General features: G+C 49.1%; 1 protein-coding gene across 1 annotated transcript; it reads right to left on the reverse strand.

The window, feature by feature from the left end:
* Positions 1–16,762: 16,762 nt before the first annotated feature.
* S1PR2 (sphingosine-1-phosphate receptor 2) lies at positions 16,763–17,821 on the reverse strand (the record flags this gene model as incomplete). Its single annotated transcript, XM_079704103.1, has 1 exon — positions 16,763–17,821. The coding sequence occupies one exon, from the start codon at positions 17,819–17,821 to the stop codon at positions 16,763–16,765; it is 1,059 nt and encodes a 352-aa protein (XP_079560229.1).
* Between the last annotated feature and the right edge of the window lie 1,794 nt (positions 17,822–19,615).

Consider the following 19,615-nt stretch of genomic DNA (forward strand, 5'->3'; position numbering starts at 1 on the left):
CTGTGCTTCCACTTCAGGTGGCACGAGTTTGATCCCTGGTCAGGGAGCTAAGAACCCGCATGCCGCTCAGCACAGCCAAAAGTTAAAAAAAAGAAAGAAAAAAGTGTGGAGGTTCCTCAAAAAATTAAAAATAGAATTATCATATGATACAGCAATCCCACTTCTGGATATATATTCAAAAGAATAGAAAACAGTATCTCAAAGAGATACTTGCACACCCACCTTCATAGCAGCACTATTCACAATAGCCAAGAGGTGGAAGCAACCCAAATGTCTTTGGATAGATGAATGGATAAAGAAAATGTGGCATATACATACAGTGGATTATTCAGCAAATCCTGCCCTTTTGCGACAACCTGGATTAACCTTGAGGTCATTATGCTAAGTGCAATAAACCAGTCATCAAAAGACACACTGCATGATTCCACTTATTTGAGGTATCTAATTTAGTCGCCTTGTAGACAGAGAAAGAACAATGGTTGTTACCAGGGGCTGGGGGTGGGGTGGGGGGAGGAAGGGGGTTTGTTCAATGGGAATGGAGTTTCAGTTTTACAAGATGAAAGTTTCAGAGATCTGCTGCAAAATAATGTGCATGTAGTTAACACTACTGTACTATACACTTAAAGGTTAAGATGTAAATGCTATGTGTTTTTTACCACAATAAAGAAGAAATAAACCATTAATAGGATAGGGTTGAGTTGAAAAAAAAAAGTATTTAACTGCCACAACAACAAGAAAAGCATCAGAATGGAGTTAGAAGTTATGGCATATATTTACATTTTTGTATTAAGATTTACAAGTGAACATGTTTGTAAACACACACAAACTAGGTTCCTCCAACAGCTGGTGGAGAGCTTCTAGAAGTGGACATCAGACCCTCTGGTTGCCATGCATTACCCACACAGGGCAGGATCCAGGAGGACTGAAATATTAGGAAAAGAACTAATAGCTATTAATTTAATATTTAATCAACACTTCTGTACTTACTGTACCAGAATCTTTAGGAGTTATTCAATTTAATCCTTAACCGCCATAAAGGGAGACATCAGGACCCCCATTTCCCATGGCCTAGGATATTTGTCACAAAGGAAGCTGCTTACCCAAGATCACAGGCTCAGTAAGCAGCAGGGACAATGAATCCAGGTGCTTTTAGTTCCAGAGCCTGAATGTAAAACAGTGACCCAGCTGTTAAGCCCTGTAGACCTGTCAGAAGCCAGCATGTGGGTTCCTAACCCACCTTAGGAAAGGGGGCGCTCACAGGACAGGGAAGGAAGAGGAGATAGATGAGCTGACCTGCTCTTCAGGGGCCTCAACTCACAGGAGAGCAGCTGCACTTACTGGAGCCTCCCTCTCAGGTAGGTTCTCTTTTTAATCCCTTTGCCAAGGGATGATTTGACCCATTTTACAGATGGGGCAAGAGCTCAGGGAAAAAGATTTGCCTAAGGGCCCCCAGCAAGTTGGTGCCAAAGCTGGGCTTCCAGCCCAGCTGCTCTGCTCTCAAGTTGCTCAGACACAAAAAGCCAGGCGCCACCTCTAATTCCTCTCCTTCCCTCACATGCAGGAGGTGGGCAATCTTTGTTTGTTCTTCCTCTGAAATACACCCAGGTCTTTCTGCTTTTTGACTGGGCTGCCGCTCCAACCCAGACTGCCATCATCTCTCACCTGGACTATTTTAACAGCCTCTTCCCCAGTCTCCCAGACCACTGCATCCAGAGGGCATTTAAAAAAAAATGTGGGACTTCCCTGGTGGCAGAGTGGTTAAGAATCTGCCTGCCAATGCACGGGACATTGGTTCAAGTCCTGGTCCAGGAAGATCTCACGTGCCGCGGAGCAACTAAGCCCATGCACCACAACTACTGAGCCCACGTGCCACAACTACTGAAACCCGCATGCCTAGAGCCCGTGCTCTGCAACAGGAGAAGCCACCGCAATGAAAAGCCTGCGCACCGCAACGTAGAGTAGCCCCCTCTCGCTGCAACTAGAGAAAGCCCATGCGCAGCAACGAAAACCCAATGCAGCCAAAAATAACTTAATTAATTTAAAAAAATTTAATGCCCTTGAAATAAAATGTAAGTCTTTAACTCCATTTACAGGGTCCTGCCTGGATGCAGCTCATTTCCCTCTCATTGAGCTCCAGCTTCGTTGACCCACTTTCAGTCTTTCAAGCTCTTAAGTGCCACAGGGCTTTGCCTTTGCTGTCAATTCTGCCCAGGCCACTTTTCTGGGAGATTCACAGTTCAAAGATTGCTACTACCCAGAGGCTTCCCCCTGCCCACCTGGAAGCAACCCCTCACCCCCAGTCTCTCTCTCCTATTATCCTGTTGCTTCATAGCACTTACCTCTGTCACAGACTCATTTCTGTCTGTTATAGTCCTTCTGTTCCACTAGAGTAGAGCAGAGGTCAGCAGTTTTTCTGTGAAGGATCAGATAGTAAATATTTTAGGTTTTGTGGGCCACACGTTCGGTTTTAACTACTCAGTGCTGCCCTTGTAGCATAAAAACAGCCATGGACAATACACAAATGAATAGGTATGGCTGTATTCCAATAAGACTTTATTTATAAAAACTTGACAGGCCAAGGAATTCTCTGGTTGTCCAGTGATTAGGACTCGGTGCTTTCACTGCCGTGGGCCCAGGTTCAATCCCTGGTGGGGAAACTAAGATCCTGCAAACTGTGTGGCACAGACAAAAAAAAAAAAAACTTGGCTGGCTAGATTTAGACCATGGGCCTTAGTGTGCCGACCCCTACAAAGACTGAGCTCCAGAGGGCAAGGACTTGGTGGTCTGCCTCGTTCACAGCTGACCTCTAAAGGCTCACTCAGTAGGAATCCAAATATCAGTTAAATAAATATATAGGACATGGGAGATCGCACCTGGGAGGCGCCTGATGCAAATGTTGGTAGGTATAGAGCCGTTTTCTGCCCCACAACAAAATGATTTCCAGTTCACAAACAGGGAGACTGAGGCCCAAATCAGCTCAGTTGCAAACCCAGGTTCTGTCTTTAATCCCTGAATCACCTGCCTCACTTGACTCACCTGACCAGTAAAATATCAGTCAAGGTCATGGGGAAGGGATATTGATGGCTTCCAGGAGGCTCCAGAGTGACTGGCTGGACCACCAGAGACTCCTTCCCCACCTAGAAATGGGCTCATCCCTTGAGAGAAGCAACTGGAACTTCCAGAAAGTTAGATTCAGCTCCTGTGGGCATTCACTCTGACCCCATCTCTCGGTAGTGTTCACAAACCCCTCAGAAGATCTGCCCCAGCTCCCTGCTTCCCAGGCCACGTTCCTGCCTCTAGCTAGAGGGCCATACTCAAGAGGCCAGGAAAGACCAGGGGTCAGCACAACCAAGGTCCAGGCAGCCCAGAGGGCTGGTGGAGGGATGGTCACGTGTCCTGAGCCACAGTCAGTCAGAAGGCCGAAGCTGAGTCACGCCACATGCTGGGGAATTAGTCTGAGCTCTCACTTGGTGCCAGCCCAGCAGAGGCCCCGGGCGGTGACAGCAGCACTCAAGGGTTCAACAGGAACACTTTGCCACTCTCACTCCAGGCAGGCGGCCAGGCAGGAAGACCACCAGGGCAGGCCTCGCAAGCTCTCTCTCCAGGCTCAAGTGACCGGAAAGCGGATCTGGGGAAACCAACTCTGGAGTATGCTGGGCAAACCCGCCTGCTCCTTTGCAGGGCCCTTGAGCGGGCGAAGGGCTTTCTGTTTGGGATCAAAGGAGGCTTACTGCCAAGCCTGGAGGGGTTTTCCTTCAAACAGCCCTTGAGTCCATTAGCTGATCTGCCCCTCCAGGGCTACCACCCCAGCTCAGGTCATCCTCCCCTCTGTCCTGGATGCCTGTCCGGCCTCCTTCCTGGGCTGTCACTCAGTCCTCTCACCACCTATTCTCTGCAAGGAACTGGGAAGGATCTTCTTAGAATCCAGATCTGACCGTATCACCTCCTCCCTGCCCCACTGAAAGTACCTGAATGGCTTCTCAGTGCTCTTAGGGTAAAGCCAACCCCTACCCCTGCAGCCAACCCCTAGCTCTGCCCACATCAGCTTTTGCCACTCATCCCTTGGCTCACCCCAGCTGAGCTACATCCTGGACACTCCCTACTGCTTCCTGCCTCAGGGCTGTGGAAGCCAGCCTACTAGGGTGCCTCCAACATTCCTTGCCTCAGTATTCATGCCTTTGTGGAGTCCTCTCCAACAGTGAATCAGGGCCAGTCTCTGTGGCCAAGAGAATATGGTGGAAGTAAAGGTGCAGGACTTCTGAGGCTAGGCCATAAAAGCCATCACAGCACCACCTTGTTCTCATGGGGGAAGCCAGCCACCATGTTGTAAGGATGCTCAAGGAGCCCCATGGGGATGCCCATGGGAAGAGGAACCATTTTGTCAGCCATGTGAGTGAGCTGCTTTGGAAGTGTTTCCTCCAGCTCCAGTCAAGCCTTCAGATGACTGTAGCCCCAGCCTATATCTGACTGTAACCTCATGAGACCTCTCAAGCTGGAACTGCTCACTTTGCTGCTCCCCATTTCCCAGCCTATAGAAACCACTGAATGATAATGTTGGGTTGGCCAAAAAGTTCGTTTGGGTTTTTCCATAGCATCTTGCAGAATACATGGGTGGTAGTGTTCTAAGCCACTAGACTGTGGGGCTTTTTGTTATTCAGCCATAAATAATTATTGCAAGGTTTTAGCACTTGCTGTTCCTTTAAACTGGAAAGCCCTGCTGCTCCATATGTCTACTTCTCCTACTTGGAGAGTCGCTAGTCATTCTTCCTATTTTAGCTCACCCATCACCTCCTTCAAGGAGCCTTTTCTGACCTCCCCCAACACTATCACTTGTCTCGGTAGGCTCTTAAAACCACAGATCTTTCTTTTAGAGCCTTTGCCTCAGCTGGTGATCACACATTTTGAGGTGATAACTTTATGCCAGCACCTAGCAAAGTACCTACGATGTAGTTGGCACACAGCAAAGACTCATGTAGCCCTGCATGAGTGAGCGTGTGATGCCTCTTCCCCCACATAAAATGCTCAGTCTGCAAGCATCCATCAAAACAACAAATGCACACACCCTTTTATTCAGCTATTCTACTTCCGGGAATTGCCCCTAAGATGTACTCACAAACACGTGCAGTGGTTAGGACTGCACATGGTGGTCCAGTGGTTAGGACTCAGCCCTTTCACTGCCAGGGCCTGGGGTTTAATCCCTGGTCGGGGGACTAAGTGTGGCCAAAAAAAAAAGAGAGAGAGAGAGAAGAGGACACAGCCATTCACTGAACCTTGTCTGTAGCAAAATACTGAGAAGAACCTAGTTCCCCATCAGTGGGGATTAGATTAAGGAATTGTTTACCATTCATATGGTGACAAACTCCACAACAACAAAAAATAAAAGGATATTTTTCTATATAATATCCTAGAGCTTGTTTCCTATCTGTAAGTGGGTGTAAAAAAAGACGTAGGACGGAATGCATAGTGTGCTACTGTTTATGTAAAAAAGGGAGGGATGGAAGGAATTATGTATATTTACTTATTTACACATAAAATCTTGGGAAAGAAACAAGAAATGGATAAATTCCTGGAGATAAGGAATGTTAATTAGCAGGGTTAAATCTATTGGCAAAGGAATTTTTCTGAATCTTTTTGCCCTTTTGGAATGCTGGACCATGTGGCTATATTATTTATGTCAAACAAAAACAACTGGCAAAGCATTGGTGAATGGATGGTCTTTTTGGTAAATGGTGCTGGACCCACTGGATGGCCCTATGGAAGAAAGCGAACTCTGATCCCTACCTCACACCACATACAAAACTCAATTCCAGATCTTGCAGATCTAAATGGGAAAGCAAAGTCAAGAAAGCTTTTCAAATAAGACATAGAACTTCTTTGTGACTTTGGAGTAGGTGAGTGTTTCTTCAACAGGACACAAAGCACTTTAATCATAAAGGAAAATATGCCAGGCTGTATTAAAATGAATTTGTTCATCAAAAGATACCACTAAAAGACAAGCCACAGACATATGTCTGCCAACCAAGGACTTGTATCTACAATACACAGAGAGTTCAATAAGAAAAAGACAGGCAATCTCTTTTATATTAAATAGACAAAAGAGTTGAACAGGCACTTCATAAAAGAGGATATCCGAATGGCCAAGACTCAAATGGGAAGCTGCTCAATTTCATCAGTCATCAGGGAAATGCAAAATGAAACCTCAATTTGATTAACAGCTCCCACATACACCCATCCAAGCCAGGATGACTAAAATGAAAGAAGAAATGCTCACAAGTTTTAGTAAGACCAGAACTCTCCTGTGTTGCTGGAAGAGCCCCAAATGGTACAGCCACTTTGGAAAATGATTTGGCAATATCTACTAAGGCTAAATGTATTCCTGCCCTCTGACCCAGTAATTCCACTCCTGGAATGAGTGCTTTGGTCCAGGGTACTTCTCCCCAGTTCTGTCACCCACTTCAAGCTTGGGCCTCGTTCCTTTCTTCCTTCTAAGACACATAGGTCCCACCTTGCCTCCCTCAGCCCACCCCAGCCATCTTCAACTGGCCTGGGTCCCATGGCCACTGCCCATTTGCAGCCACCTGTCCCTAGAGAAAAACAGTGGTCAGCCCTCCAGGCATCACTCACCTCCTGGCACACGAAGTGAAAACACACCGTGTCCACTCCTGAGCTACCAAGAAAATCGTCCTCACCACACTAAGCAGGGATGAGAATGGGGCCTGCCCTAGCCATTGAATCGAAGAACTTCACATGAAACCCCCCCTTCCCAGAAATGACCGCTAACTAGCCAAAACTGCCTCTCCAAAAGCAATCACCAAGTTATTACAACTATCTGGCAAAGAGAGACTCCAGTCAGGGCATCTCCACTCTCCCAGGTGAACCAGCTGACCAGCTGGAAGGACCCGGAAGGACAGGCACCACTGCCTGGACACCACTTTAGGATACTTGGAGCCAAATGAGCCTTTGTCATGTGAGACTGTCTTGTGCATTGCAGGATTATTAGTGACATCCCTGACCTCTACCCACTAGATGCCAGTAGCACCCCTACCCCCAGGCAGGACCATCAAAAATGTCTCCAGGGCTTCCCTGGTGGCGCAGTGGTTGAGAGTCTGCCTGCCGGTGCAGGGGACACGGGTTCGAGCCCTGGTCTGGGAAGATCCCACATGCCGCGGAGCAACTGGACCCGTGAGCCACAACTACTGAGCCTGCGCGTCTGGAGCCTGTGCTCCGCAACACGAGAGGCCGCGATAGTGAGAGGCCCGCGCACCGCGATGAAGAGTGGTCCCCGCTTGCCACAACTAGGGGAAGCCCTCGCACAGAAACGAAGACCCAACACAGCAAAAATAAATAAATTAATTAATAAACTCCTACCCCCAACATCTAAAAAAAAAAAAAAAAAACAAAAAAAAATGTCTCCAGACATTGCCAAAGGTCCCCTGGGTGCGTGGAATCACCCTGGATGAGAAGGACTGATTTAGACCCATGGAAGTGACAAAGCAGTGGTCTCGTCCCAGCCATATTTCCTCTGGGCAATATCTTACAGCCTAAAACCAGCCCCAAATCAGCATTTTGAAAACTGTAAGTCAAGGATGGTTCACATCAGGAGGGGTACAGTATAAAAATGCAGAGTCCGGGGCTTCCCTGGTGGTGCAGTGGTTGAGAGTCTGCCTGCTGATGCAGGGGACGCGGGTTCGTGCCCTGGTCCAGGAAGATCCCACATGCTGCGGAGCGGCTAGGCCCGTGAGCCATGGCCGCTGAGCCTGCGCGTCTGGAGCCTGTGCTCCGCAACGGGAGAGGCCACAGCAGTGAGAGGCCCGCGTACCAGAAAAAAAAATGCAGAGTCCTGGGCCCTGGAGTCAGATTCTCCAGGCCCTGGTAGGGCCCAGGTAGCTGTATTTTTTTTCACACCCTCCCCACTTGGGAAGTTTAAGAAGCATTTCCCCCCAGCATTATTAAGGTATAATTGACAAATAAAAATTGCATATATTTAAGGTGTACAATGAGATGATTTGACTTATGTATACATTGTGAAATGATTGCTACAATTAAGCTAATTAACACATCCATCACCTCAGTTAGTTACCATTTTTTGTGTGTAGTGAGAACATTACTGTCTTAGCAAATTTCAAAAGTACAATACAATTTTATTAACTATAATCACTATGCTGTACTTTAGATTCTCAAAACTTATTCATCTTATAATTGAAAGTTTGAATCTTTTGAGCAACATTTCCTCCTTTCCCTCATCCCCCAGCCCCAGGGAACCACCATCCTACTCTCTGCTTCTGTGAGTTTGATTTTTTTAGATTTTACATGTAAATGAAATCACACAGTATTTGTCTTCCTGTTTCTGGCTTACTTCAATTAGCATGATGTCCTCCAGGCTCATCCATATTGTTGCAAGTGGCAGGATTTCCTTTTTTATGGCCGAATAATATTCCCTGTGTGTATATGTGTATGTGTGTACCATGTTTTCTTTATTCATTCATCCATTGACAAACACTTAGGTTGTTTCCATATCTTGCCTACTGTGAGTAATGATGCAGTAAACATGGGAGTGCAGATATTCTTTAGGATACTGATTTCATTTCCTTTGGATATACACCCAGAAGTGGGATTGATGGATCATATGATAGTTTTATTTTTAATCCTTTGAGGAACCTCCATACTGTTTTCCATAATGGAAACTTCCTAACATTGTATTATATATTTACTTTTATGGCCTGTCTCCCCCACTAGGATGTAAGATCTCTGAGGGTAGGAAAAAAATAGAGTGTTCAGGGCCTCCCTGGTGGCGCAGTGGTTGAGAGTCCGCCTGCCGATGCAGGGGATACGGGTTCGTGCCCCGGTCTGGGAGGATCCCATATGCCGCGGAGCGGCTGGGCCCGTGAGCCATGGCTGCTGAGCCTGCGCATCCGGAGCCTGTGCTCCGCAATGGGAGAGGCCACAACAGTGAGAGGCCCGCATACCACAAAAAAAAAAAAAAAAAAAAAAAAAAAAAAATAGAGTGTTCAATAAGTATTTTGAGAGGTTGGAATTATTTTTTAGTAAGCTTATTGAAGTAAAATTTATATATCACAAAATTTTGACCCATTTTAAAATGTAGAAATCAATGTTTTCTTAGTAAATTTGCCAAGTTGTGCAATTATCATCACAATCCAGTTTTAGAATATTTCTGTCACTCCAATAAGAATCCTCATGCCTGTTTCCAGTTAATCCCCATTCCTACCTTCAACCCCAGGCAACTACCAATCTACTTTCTGTCTCTATAGACTTGCCTCTTATGGACATTTCATATAATGGACCATACAATTTATGATATTTTGTGTCTGACTTCTTTCACTTAGCATAATTTTTTTTTTCGGTATGCGGGCCTCTCACTGTTGTGGCCTCTCCCGTGGCGGAGCACAGGCTCCAGACGCACAGGCTCAGCAGCCATGGTTCACGGGCCCAGCCGCTCCGCGGCACGTGGGATCTTCCCGGACCAGGGCACAAACCCGCGTCCCCTGCATCGGCAGGCGGACTCTCAACCACTGCGCCACCGGGGAAGCCCAGCATAATTATTTTGAGTTTCATCATGTTATTATGTGTGTCAGTATTTCGTTCATTTTTATTGTTGAGTTATATTCCATCATATGGATGAACCACATTTTGTTGATCCATTCATAAGTTGATGGACATTTGAGCTGTTTCCACTTTGGGACTATTATGAAAAATGTTGCTATGAGTATTCACAGACAAGTCTCTGTGTGGACATACGTGTTCATTTCTCTTGGGTAGATACCTATAGTCAATTTCTAGGTCGCATGGTAAGTTTATGTTTGGCTTTCTAAGAAACTGCCAAACTGTTTTCCAAAGTGGCAGTGCCATTTTGCATTTGAGGTTGGGATTATGAACATACCATTTTACAGATGATGAAACCAGCTTAGACTTGTCAGGTGATTTGCCAAAAGTCTACTTGGGTTGTCAAGTGTTGGATTTGAGATTCAAATCTGTTTATTGTTTTGGATTTTTTTAAAATATAAATTTATTGACTTATTTTTAAAATTTTTGGCTGCATTGGGTCTTCGTTGCTGCACGCAGGCTTTCTCTAGCTGCGGCAAGTGGGGGCTACTCTTCGTTGCGGTGCGCAGGCTTCTCATTGCAATGGCTTCTCTTGTTGTGGAGCATGAGCTCTAGGTGTGCAGGCTTCAGTAGTTGTGGCTCATGGGCTCTAGAGCTCAGGCTCGGTAGTTGTGGCACATGGGCTTAGTTGCTCCGCGGCATATGGGATCTTCCCAGACCAGGGCTCTAACCCGTGTCCCCTGCATTGGCAGGCAGATTCTTAACCACTGTGCCACCAGGGAAGCCCTTTCGGTTTTTTTTTAACTTTAGAGTATGCACTCTTGAAACTAACACCACAAATGCCGCTGACAATGAGTCATACCTACCCAAATTCACTTCCCTTTCGTGACAGATTTAACTATTCTCGGACAAGACATTTAGGGAAAGGTGGTGGATGTCGGATGTCTGACTTCGGGGAAGTACATTTGCTTTGTAGACAAATGAGAAAGATGGCTAGAATGTGAGGATGGGGAGATGGATTAGAAAACCTTTGAAGATGACTAAGGAAATGATAGGTCCAAGCGACAGTCCACAGGTGATCAAACCATCAGGGGACAGTCGGATGGGGAATTTACAAACACAGGATCAGGCTGATGGCACGTGAACCCCTTGATCGGTCTTAGTCCTCAGTAAAAGAGAGAGACAGCCAGACATCATGTCCTCCTGGTGAGTTTCCAACACCACCTAGAAAGAATTGAATATCTTTCAATTATTGAATTTGGGGACAAAGGAACATGTTAAATGACATAAGGGGATGCCATCAGCCAGTACCAAATTATGGGAAACTGCAGTGTGTCCATGCAGGTTCATCAATAGTAACAAATATGGGCTGCCCTGGTGGCACAGTGGTTAAGAATCCACCTGCCAATGAAGGGGACACAGGTTCGAGCCCTGGTCCAGGAAGATCCCACATGCCACGCAGCAACTAAGCCCATGCACCGCAACTACTGAGCCTGCGCTCTAGAGCCCGCGAGCCACAACTACTGAGCCCGTGAGCCACAAATACTGAAGCCTGCGCGCCTAGAGCCCATGCTCCGCCAACAAGAGAAGCCACGACAATGAGAAGCCCGCGCACCACAACGAAGAGTAGCCCCCACTCACTGCAACTAGAGAAAGCCCTTGCACAACAATGAAGACCCAACGCAGCCAAAAATTAATTAATTAATTAATTATTTTAAAAAAGGGCTTCCCTGGTGGCGCAGTGGTTGAGAATCCGTGTGCCAATGCAGGGGACACGGGTTTGAACGCTGGTCAAGGAAGATCCCACATGCTGAGGAGCAACTAAGCCCGTGCACCACAACTACTGAGCCTGTGGTCTAGAGCCTGCGAGCCACAACTACTGAAGCCCATGTGCCACAACTACTGAAGCCCGTGCACCTAGAGCCCGTGCTCCGCAACAAAAGAAGCTACCGCAATGAGAAGGCTGCGCACAGCAACGAAGACCCAGCGCAGCCAAAAATTAATTAATTAATTAATTAAAAAAAATAAAGTGGAGAAACTTGGCAGGTACTTCCAAGGGATCAGTTAACATTGCTAGTGATGGAACTAATTGAGAAAGACGCATCACTTCTTTGGCATTTCTGCCAAAATTGCATAACCTGAATTTAATCATGAGGAAACATCAGACAAATCCATGTTGAAGGACATTCTACCAAATTACTGACCTATATTCTTCCAAAATGTCAAGGTCATGAAAGACAAAGAAAGGTTCAGAAACTGTTCTGATTGAAGGAAACTAAAAAGACAACTGAATGCAAAAAGTGAGCTGGGATTTTCTTCTGCTATAAAGGTTGGTAATGGGACAATTGGTGAAATCTGATTAAGGTTTGTAGATTTGCTGATTATGATAATTTTACTGAGGTTATGTTAGAGAATGCCTTCTCCTTAGGAAACACAGTGAAGTATTTAGGTAGATGTATGTGTGAATAGATAGATAGATAGATAGATAGATAGATAAACAGACAGACAGGAGCCTGGACTGCGGGTAAGTGGGCATCATCCTTCTTACCCAGGATCAATTTTCTCTGAAACGCTTATATATGAGAGAGAAATTAATTTCTCTTACTTAAGTTACGAATATTTTGTGTTTTCTGTCATTAGCAGCAGAATATCATTGATATCATTATTAGAAGAAATAGTCCAAAAATCATAAAGTGATGTATGGAAGCTACAATGTCATTCACAATGATAGTAGTGGAAGACGGGGATTTTTGTTGAAATGGCAGCATCACGCTAAGTGAGTTCAGCTGCTCAGATGCTGCAGAAACTACAGATATGGAATCTAGAATTGTGCAGTCAGTACTGTAGCCAATGGCTACATGTGGCCAACTACACTGAAATTAATTAAAGTTAAAATTCAGCTTCACACTGGCCACATTTCACGTGCTAAATGGCCACAGAAAGTTCTACTAGACAGCACTGCTCTAGATTAAGGAGTCTAGGATGTTTCTCAGAATATGGTCTCAAGGTGATGCTTTTTCTTTTTTTTTAATATTTATTTATTATTCATTTTGGCTGTGCCAGGTCTTAGTTGCAGCACATGGGATCTTCGCTGTGGCATGCAGGATCTTTTGGTTGCGGCATGCATGTGGGATCCAGTTCCCCAACCAGGGATCGAACTCGGGCTCCCTGCATTGGGAGCTCGGAGTCTTACCCACTGGACCACCAGGGAAGTCCCAAGATGATGCTTTTTCTAATCACTGGCAGGGCTTAATGAAAAACATGCATCACTAGGGTCACTCCAGACCTATTTAATCAGAATCTCTGACTGGGGAGCGTAAGAATCTGCATGTTAACAGGTTCTTCCAGGTGATTCTAATGCTCCCTAATAGCCAACAGCCTCTGTAGGGAAAAAGGAGGTGAAAGTCACCTTGCATCCCTACAGGTTGGTCCATTCCATTCTAGGCTCTGAGATTTGAGAGATATTAGCAAATCAGTTCTTCAGACCGCCATACTGAGGAGAATGAGATGTGATTTGGTATTCAATCAAGGACTGCCTGAAAAAAAGAAAAAGAAAAAAAAGGGGGGGGGGAATTCCCTGGTGGTCCAGTGGTTAGGACTCCATGCTACCACTGCAGGGGGCCCAGGTTCAATCTCTGGTTGGGGAACTAAGATCCACAAGCTGGGTGGTGCAGCCAAATAAAAGGACTGCCTGGGTTCAAATCCAGACCCCTTCACTCACATGCTCCGTGACCTTGGGCACATTACTTGACCTCTCTGTGCCTCAGTTTCTTTCTCGGTCAGAGTGCCTATAATAATGCCTTCCCTGCAGAATACAGTACCCCAAAATTGTTGCTTCTCCTATTTTATTTTCTTCACAGCACTTAACATTCACCCATTCGCTTTGGCTTTCATTCATTCAACATTTATTGAGCACCTACTGTGAGCTGGCCACTGTTCTGAGCACTGAGGCCATTCAGTGAGCAAGATAGACAAAAACTCCTGCTGTCTGGCATTTAGAATGGGACTGGCATTCTAAAGGGGAAATAGAAAATAAACAAGACAGGTACTTCCCTGGCGGTCCAGTGGTTAAGACTCTGCGTTTCCAATGCAGGGGGCACGCGTTTGATCCCTGGTTGGGGAACTAAGGTTCCACATGCCGTGCAGCATGGCCAAAAATATAATAATAATAATAATAATAATAATAAAATGAATAAAATAAAGAAGCGAAATGTGTTGCATATTAGCGAGTAGCAAGGGAGGTAGATAGGATAAAAAAAAAATTGTGTTCATGGCCAGAGGCCTCACCCAGGGTGTGATATTTGAATACAGACTTGAAGGAGGAGAGAAGAGTCACAAAGATGTCTGCAGGAAGATCATTCCCAGCAGAAGGAACAGCAGGTGCTAAGGTCCTTTGGTGGGAACGTGTCAAGTACTATGAAAGATGCTAGAGACGGTGGTGAATAGGATGCAGTCCTATCTGCAAGGTGTTCATATTTTAATTAAGAAAAAAATTAAATAAAAAAGGGACTTCCCTGACGGTCCAGTGGTTAAGACTGTGCTTCCAATGCAGGGGACGCAGGTTCAATCCCTGGTCGGGGAACTAAGACCCCACATGTTGTGTGGTGCAGCCAAAAAAAAAAAAGTAAATATTTTAATTAGGGAGAAGTAGACCGATGTATATTACACCGCCAGGTGGTAAGAAGGTGAGGGGCTAGATAGAGGGAAGAAGGTGGTCAGGGCAGGCTTCTCTGAGGAGATGGCATTTGAGCAGATGCCTGAAGGAGCAGGTGAAGGAAGCATGTGGGTATTTGGGGGAAATTTATTGACTCTGGCCTGGCCTGTGCTTCTTCCTCCTCCCAATCCCAGCGAGGGCTCAGGTTTCCAGAGGTTGTCTTTGAATTGCTGGAGGAAGGGGAATTCCGATGGGGGGTGTGGGTCTCAGCTTCTGGCCACCGTCTGCCCCACTCCTCGCTTCAGCTGGCTGCCCTAGCTTTGCGCTGGTGTTGCTGGGCGGAGCTTCAGCTTGAGGGCCTGGGTTCCCCATCAAAGCTCCAGATCTATCTTCAAAGGAGCCGCTGGGCCCTGTGCCTGTGGGCAAAGGAGGGAGTGTCACTCTGGTGGCGAGCTAGGGACCCACCTTTCAGCTGCTTCCCAGCTGGGCATATCCTGGATCCTGCTGATGCTGGTGGAGGCTGGCAGCCCACACTCCTCACTCCTTCCATGGCAAAGAGGGGCTTGAGGATCTTTTCTCTGACCCAGTGGTGGAGCTGGCAGGATCTAGAGTCAGCCCGCCTGAGTTCAAATTCAGACAGGCACTGCCCCAACCGGCTGTGTGACCCTGAGCAGCTCACTTAACTTCTCTGAACCCACATCTCCATAAAAGCAGTTTATAGTAACTCCAGCCTCCTGAGGATTCTGTCTTCCTGCCTGGAAAGTGCTTGAAGAAGATGGGCCATTCCTTTTGGGAACACTGTGCTTCAGAGGGGTGTCTGGGCCCGTGTCTCCCAAGACCATCTCTCCAGCTCCCCAGGAGGGATGTGTACTGGGGATGAAGAAGGGGGGCCCCCACCGACCGCCAGGCTCTCCCTTTGAAGGATAGCATGGAGGTCCTGGGCCTAATTAATCACTGGGAGGGGCCAGATAACTGCCCTAGGGAGAAAGTCAGTGTTGACCCTGTTTTCTCTGCAATCCTGTCTCTGGCTGGGCCAGGGCTGGGGGCACCGAGGAAAGGCTGGCAAAGGATGAATTGTCTGAGCAGTAACCACCCTCCCCTGTCCCATCCACCCCCAGCCACAGGATGCTAATGGGGGAACTGACACCTTAAGCCTAAAAAGACAACAACCACCAGAAAGAGACATTGAACCGTTTATTGGCCTGGGCCTGGGTCTCAGGCATGAGGGGCATCCGGGGAGCTGTATGAGGGGAGACAAGCCCCCAACTGGCTCCTTGCCCCCCCCAGAGATCCGCTCTCCTAGCCTTTGCAGTCATGAGAAATCACTTTGAGGTGTGAAGTTTCCTTCCCCCAGGTGAGCTGCACCCCAGCTCTCAAGTGGGGATATAAGCAAGGAATTACGAAGGAGTCTGTGCGGGGACCAGACCCCTCTTTGGCAGCTTCAACACAGGCGTGAGGAGACAAAATAGCATCCATTCTGGGGAAACAGGGTGAGCAGAAGGGATCACAGACATCACACACACAGACACACACAGACACTGACAGACACACATAAATATACATTTGTACCGCAATGTCCCTTCCATCTGTCCACAGAATTTAGCAAAGTCCTGCTGAAGCGGGCAATAGGAGGGCATCCCATAATTGTTCCTGGCACCCCTACCCCCATGCTCCGTTCAATACAACCTGAAAGGAGGCACAGCGGGCTCAAGGCTGCCCTGCCTTATGAGATCTGGTACCTCAGCTGGGTCTGGAGGTGAGAGAGTTTGGGGGTGGTTGTTTTTCGGGGGTTGGGGCCCTGTACCAACAGCTCCCCTAGAACTTTCTCCAATTCCACCCTGCCCCACTGGGAGGCCCAGAGCCCTCTTCAGGCCCCCAGACTGGTTTTTCCAGCCCTGGGTGATTCCTCTGTGCCCCAAATAGTGCAATTGGCCAATGAGGTCTGAGAATGGGCGTTAGTTCCCCACCGCCATGTGCTTTCCTGGCATCTCACTCACAGAGTCAGAAGAAAGGGAAGCAGTTGCCAAAGTGGCAGCTGGTGAAATTTGGGGAAGCTGTGGATTTGAGCCCGGGAACTGTTAGCCAGGGCCACCCAGTACGGTCAGGGAGGAGGTCTCCAGCCCCTCAGGACAGTGGTTCTAGGGAAGTGGAACCACAAGAGAAGGTGGCAAGGGGGCTAAATTCAGAGAAGGGAGTCAGGCACAGGGCGGAGGCTCAGACTGCCCCTGCGCTGTGCTCCTCTCGAGCACCTGCCTGCTGTCACCTGGGCTCTTTCCAGGTCTGCCCCCCACCCGGCCCTCCCCACGATCCAGTTCCGAAGAGGTCACTCCAGCCACCTCGCTGGCCTCCAGGACCCGGCTGCAGTTGTGCCATCCAACTGGTCAGTGCCTCAGTCAGCCAGCCCAGGTGTGAAATATCTTCAGCATCACCCAGGTCTGTGGAATGGGGGCATCTTGCTTGGCAGCCCCATGTCTCTGTCCCAGGGCACCCGGTGCCTCTCCATGGAGCCCTCTGCTGTGGTGGCCTGGTTGTCAGCCCACTTGCCCCTCAGACCACTGTGTTGCCCTCCAGAAACGTGGGCGATGTGGGCATGTGTGTGCCCCTCTCCAAGGAGCTGGAGCTGCGGAGAGGCAGGAGGCGGTGGCCCGGGGTCCCATCCCGCCCCCCTTGCACCCCTGCTGCCCGCCGCCAGCACTGCAGCGGCCGTAACACCTCCCGCCTCAGGTCCCGGCTGCGCCATGTGTAGATGACAGGGTTGAGCAGTGAGTTGAGGGTGGCAAAGGCAAAGAAGTAATGGGCCTGGTAGAGGACAGGGCAGGCCCGGACAGGACAGGCATAGTCCAGGAGGAGGATGCTAAAGGCGGGCAGCCAGCAGAAGATGAAGACGCCCAGCACGATGGTGACTGTCTTGAGCAGGGCCAGTGTCTGCGGGCCAGCCACATCGGCCTGGCTGGAGCGGACCACACAGTAGATGCGGATGTACAGGGCTACGATGGCTGATAAGATGACCGAGAAGATGGTCACCACGCAGAGGACGTAGGGCTTGGCGTAGAGCGGCAGGACGGTGGAGCAGGCCTCCAGGTGGCCCAGGCAGTTCCAGCCAAGGATGGGCAGGCCGCCGAGAACCAGCGAGATGAGCCATGAGGCCGCAATGAGCAGCAGCATGCGGCAGCTCTTGTCGCTGCCGTAGAGCTTGACCTTGGCAATGGCCACGTGCCGCTCGATGGCTATGGCCAGGAGGCTGAAGACAGAGGCGGAGAGCGTGATGAAGGCAGAACCCTCACGGGCGAACCATTGCACGGGTGTCAGCCCCAGCGTAACAGAGCCCGAGAGCAAAGTATTGGCTATGAAGGCCACGCCTGCCAGCAGGTCTGAGGCAGCCAGATTGCCCAGGAACAGGTACATGGCAGAGTGGAACTTGCTGTTGCGGGCAACCGCGATGAGCACCAGCAGGTTTTCCACCACGATGGCGCAACAGAGGATGATGATGAGGGCTGAGGCCACCTGGCGGGAGGGCGTCTCCTTCGTGTCCAGATTCTCCTTGGTGTAATTATAGTGTTCCTTGACCTTGCTGGAGCTTAGGTACTCTGAGTACACGTTGCCCATGGTGGGGCTTAGTAGCCGGCTGGGGCCATGGGGCTGTCAGAGCTGCAGAGAGAAAAGACAGATAGACAGGTCAGTGCCGTGGCTGCTGCCTGGGCTGACTCTGGACGGCTGTGGTTCAAGTCCCAACTCTGTCACATGAAGTCAGAATGATCATCATCTCTGCTTTACAAATGGGAAACCGGAGCACCCAATTCACTTTCCCAAAGCCTCAAAGCTAGTCAGTGGCAAGAGCCTCAAAGACCCACTCCAAAGCCTCTATAACCTCTAGGCTACAGTGTCTTTCAAAGAAACAGAAGCTCCCCCAAAGGTTGGGCATGAAAGACACAAAACGGACTTCCGGAAGCCCTACCCACCTACCCAGAGAGGGAGTCTTAGCCAGGACCTGGAGGGATTGTCTCATTTCTTGAAAACACTGGAGCCTCGGGTCTCATGCCGCCTGCCAACCTGGGTCAGTGAGATGCTCTCGCCAATAGCAGCATCCTCTGCTCATTACCACCCACTGCCCTGGATTTCAGGCTGGGTCTAAGCCTAGAGGCCATATGTGTTCCCAAGATAAGGTCTTGGGGAGACACCTCAAGTTTGAGCATCACAGAGGTCACGTCATTTTCAAGGACTCAGACCTTGCAGGCAATCCAAGGTTCAACCCCACTCCACCTCTGACACGCTGTGGGATATTGTGCCAAGTCACTCAACACTTGGCCTCTAAGTCTCAATGGCCTCATCTGTGCAGTGGGGAGAAGAAAGCCCACTTCAGAGGGGTGATGGGAAAATCCCGTTGAACGATACACGAGGCACCCTTAGCATACAGCAGGCACTCAATAAATATTAGCGAATATTATTAGCTTCCCTCTTCCTGCCACACCCACAGCTAGGGACTAGGTGTTCTCCTCCCAATCTTTTGGTAAGGGATGTTGAGTGAGCCAGCCAGGCAAGATTCCCAACAGCCTGTTTTCATCAGCACCATCTAGCCCTGCCCTGGGACAGAGGGTCCTAGCAGGGTGGGCAGGGCGCTGGCACCACCCCCTCCCCAGCCAAGATGAAATCCAGATGTGAGGCCCTTGGAACAAACAGGGTTGAGTCCCGGCTCCCCAGTCACATCCGGTGCAGGGAGGCTGGGAGGGGGTGATGGGGTGGGGGAGCCACAGGAGACCCGTCTGGGAGGTCCTGGCTGGGAGGATGGGGCAGCTGTGTGAAGCCATGTGAGTGGTGAGGGGGCGTGAAGCCCCGCGGGGAGGGGGGAACGGTATTCGCTTTCATGAAAGCCTGAGTCACCCCTCTCTCAAGGAAAACTGAGCCGTAGGGGGAAGGGGCGGGAAGATGCACGTGGGCAGAGAGGGTGAGAGGCCGACTTCATGGCCTCCCCCCAGCTTGGTAGTTGGGGGGCGGGGTCTCAGAGGAGCTGGTGCAGTGTCCGCCTTTCACGAGGGGCACAGGGGAGCCAGGAGGAAGCTCCAGACCAGCCTTTAGTTCAATGGGGGAGGCCGTGGGAAGAGACCTCCCCAGGTCCCTGGAAACACGCCTAGCAAGGACCACGTGCACGCCAGGAGTGCCAGGAGCACCGTTCCAGAAAAGGCTGGTTAGGCCGGTTCCCAGTGAGCCTGGGAGTGATGAGGGGCTTCCGGGGTCGTCCAGCCATCTCAGTCCCGGACACCCCCTCAGAGGGGGTGCCCTGGCTCCTGGCCCGATAGAGACAGCTGCTCCCCCTGGGCGAAGGGACATCCGTCCTAGTTTGGGAACAGAGAAAGGCTTGTGCACATCCCCAGGGGCTGTCGCCCCGCCCAGATCGCCACACAG

This window comes from Hyperoodon ampullatus (assembly GCF_949752795.1).
Source record: "Hyperoodon ampullatus genome assembly, chromosome: 4".
NCBI classification, from domain to species: Eukaryota; Metazoa; Chordata; class Mammalia; order Artiodactyla; family Ziphiidae; genus Hyperoodon; species Hyperoodon ampullatus.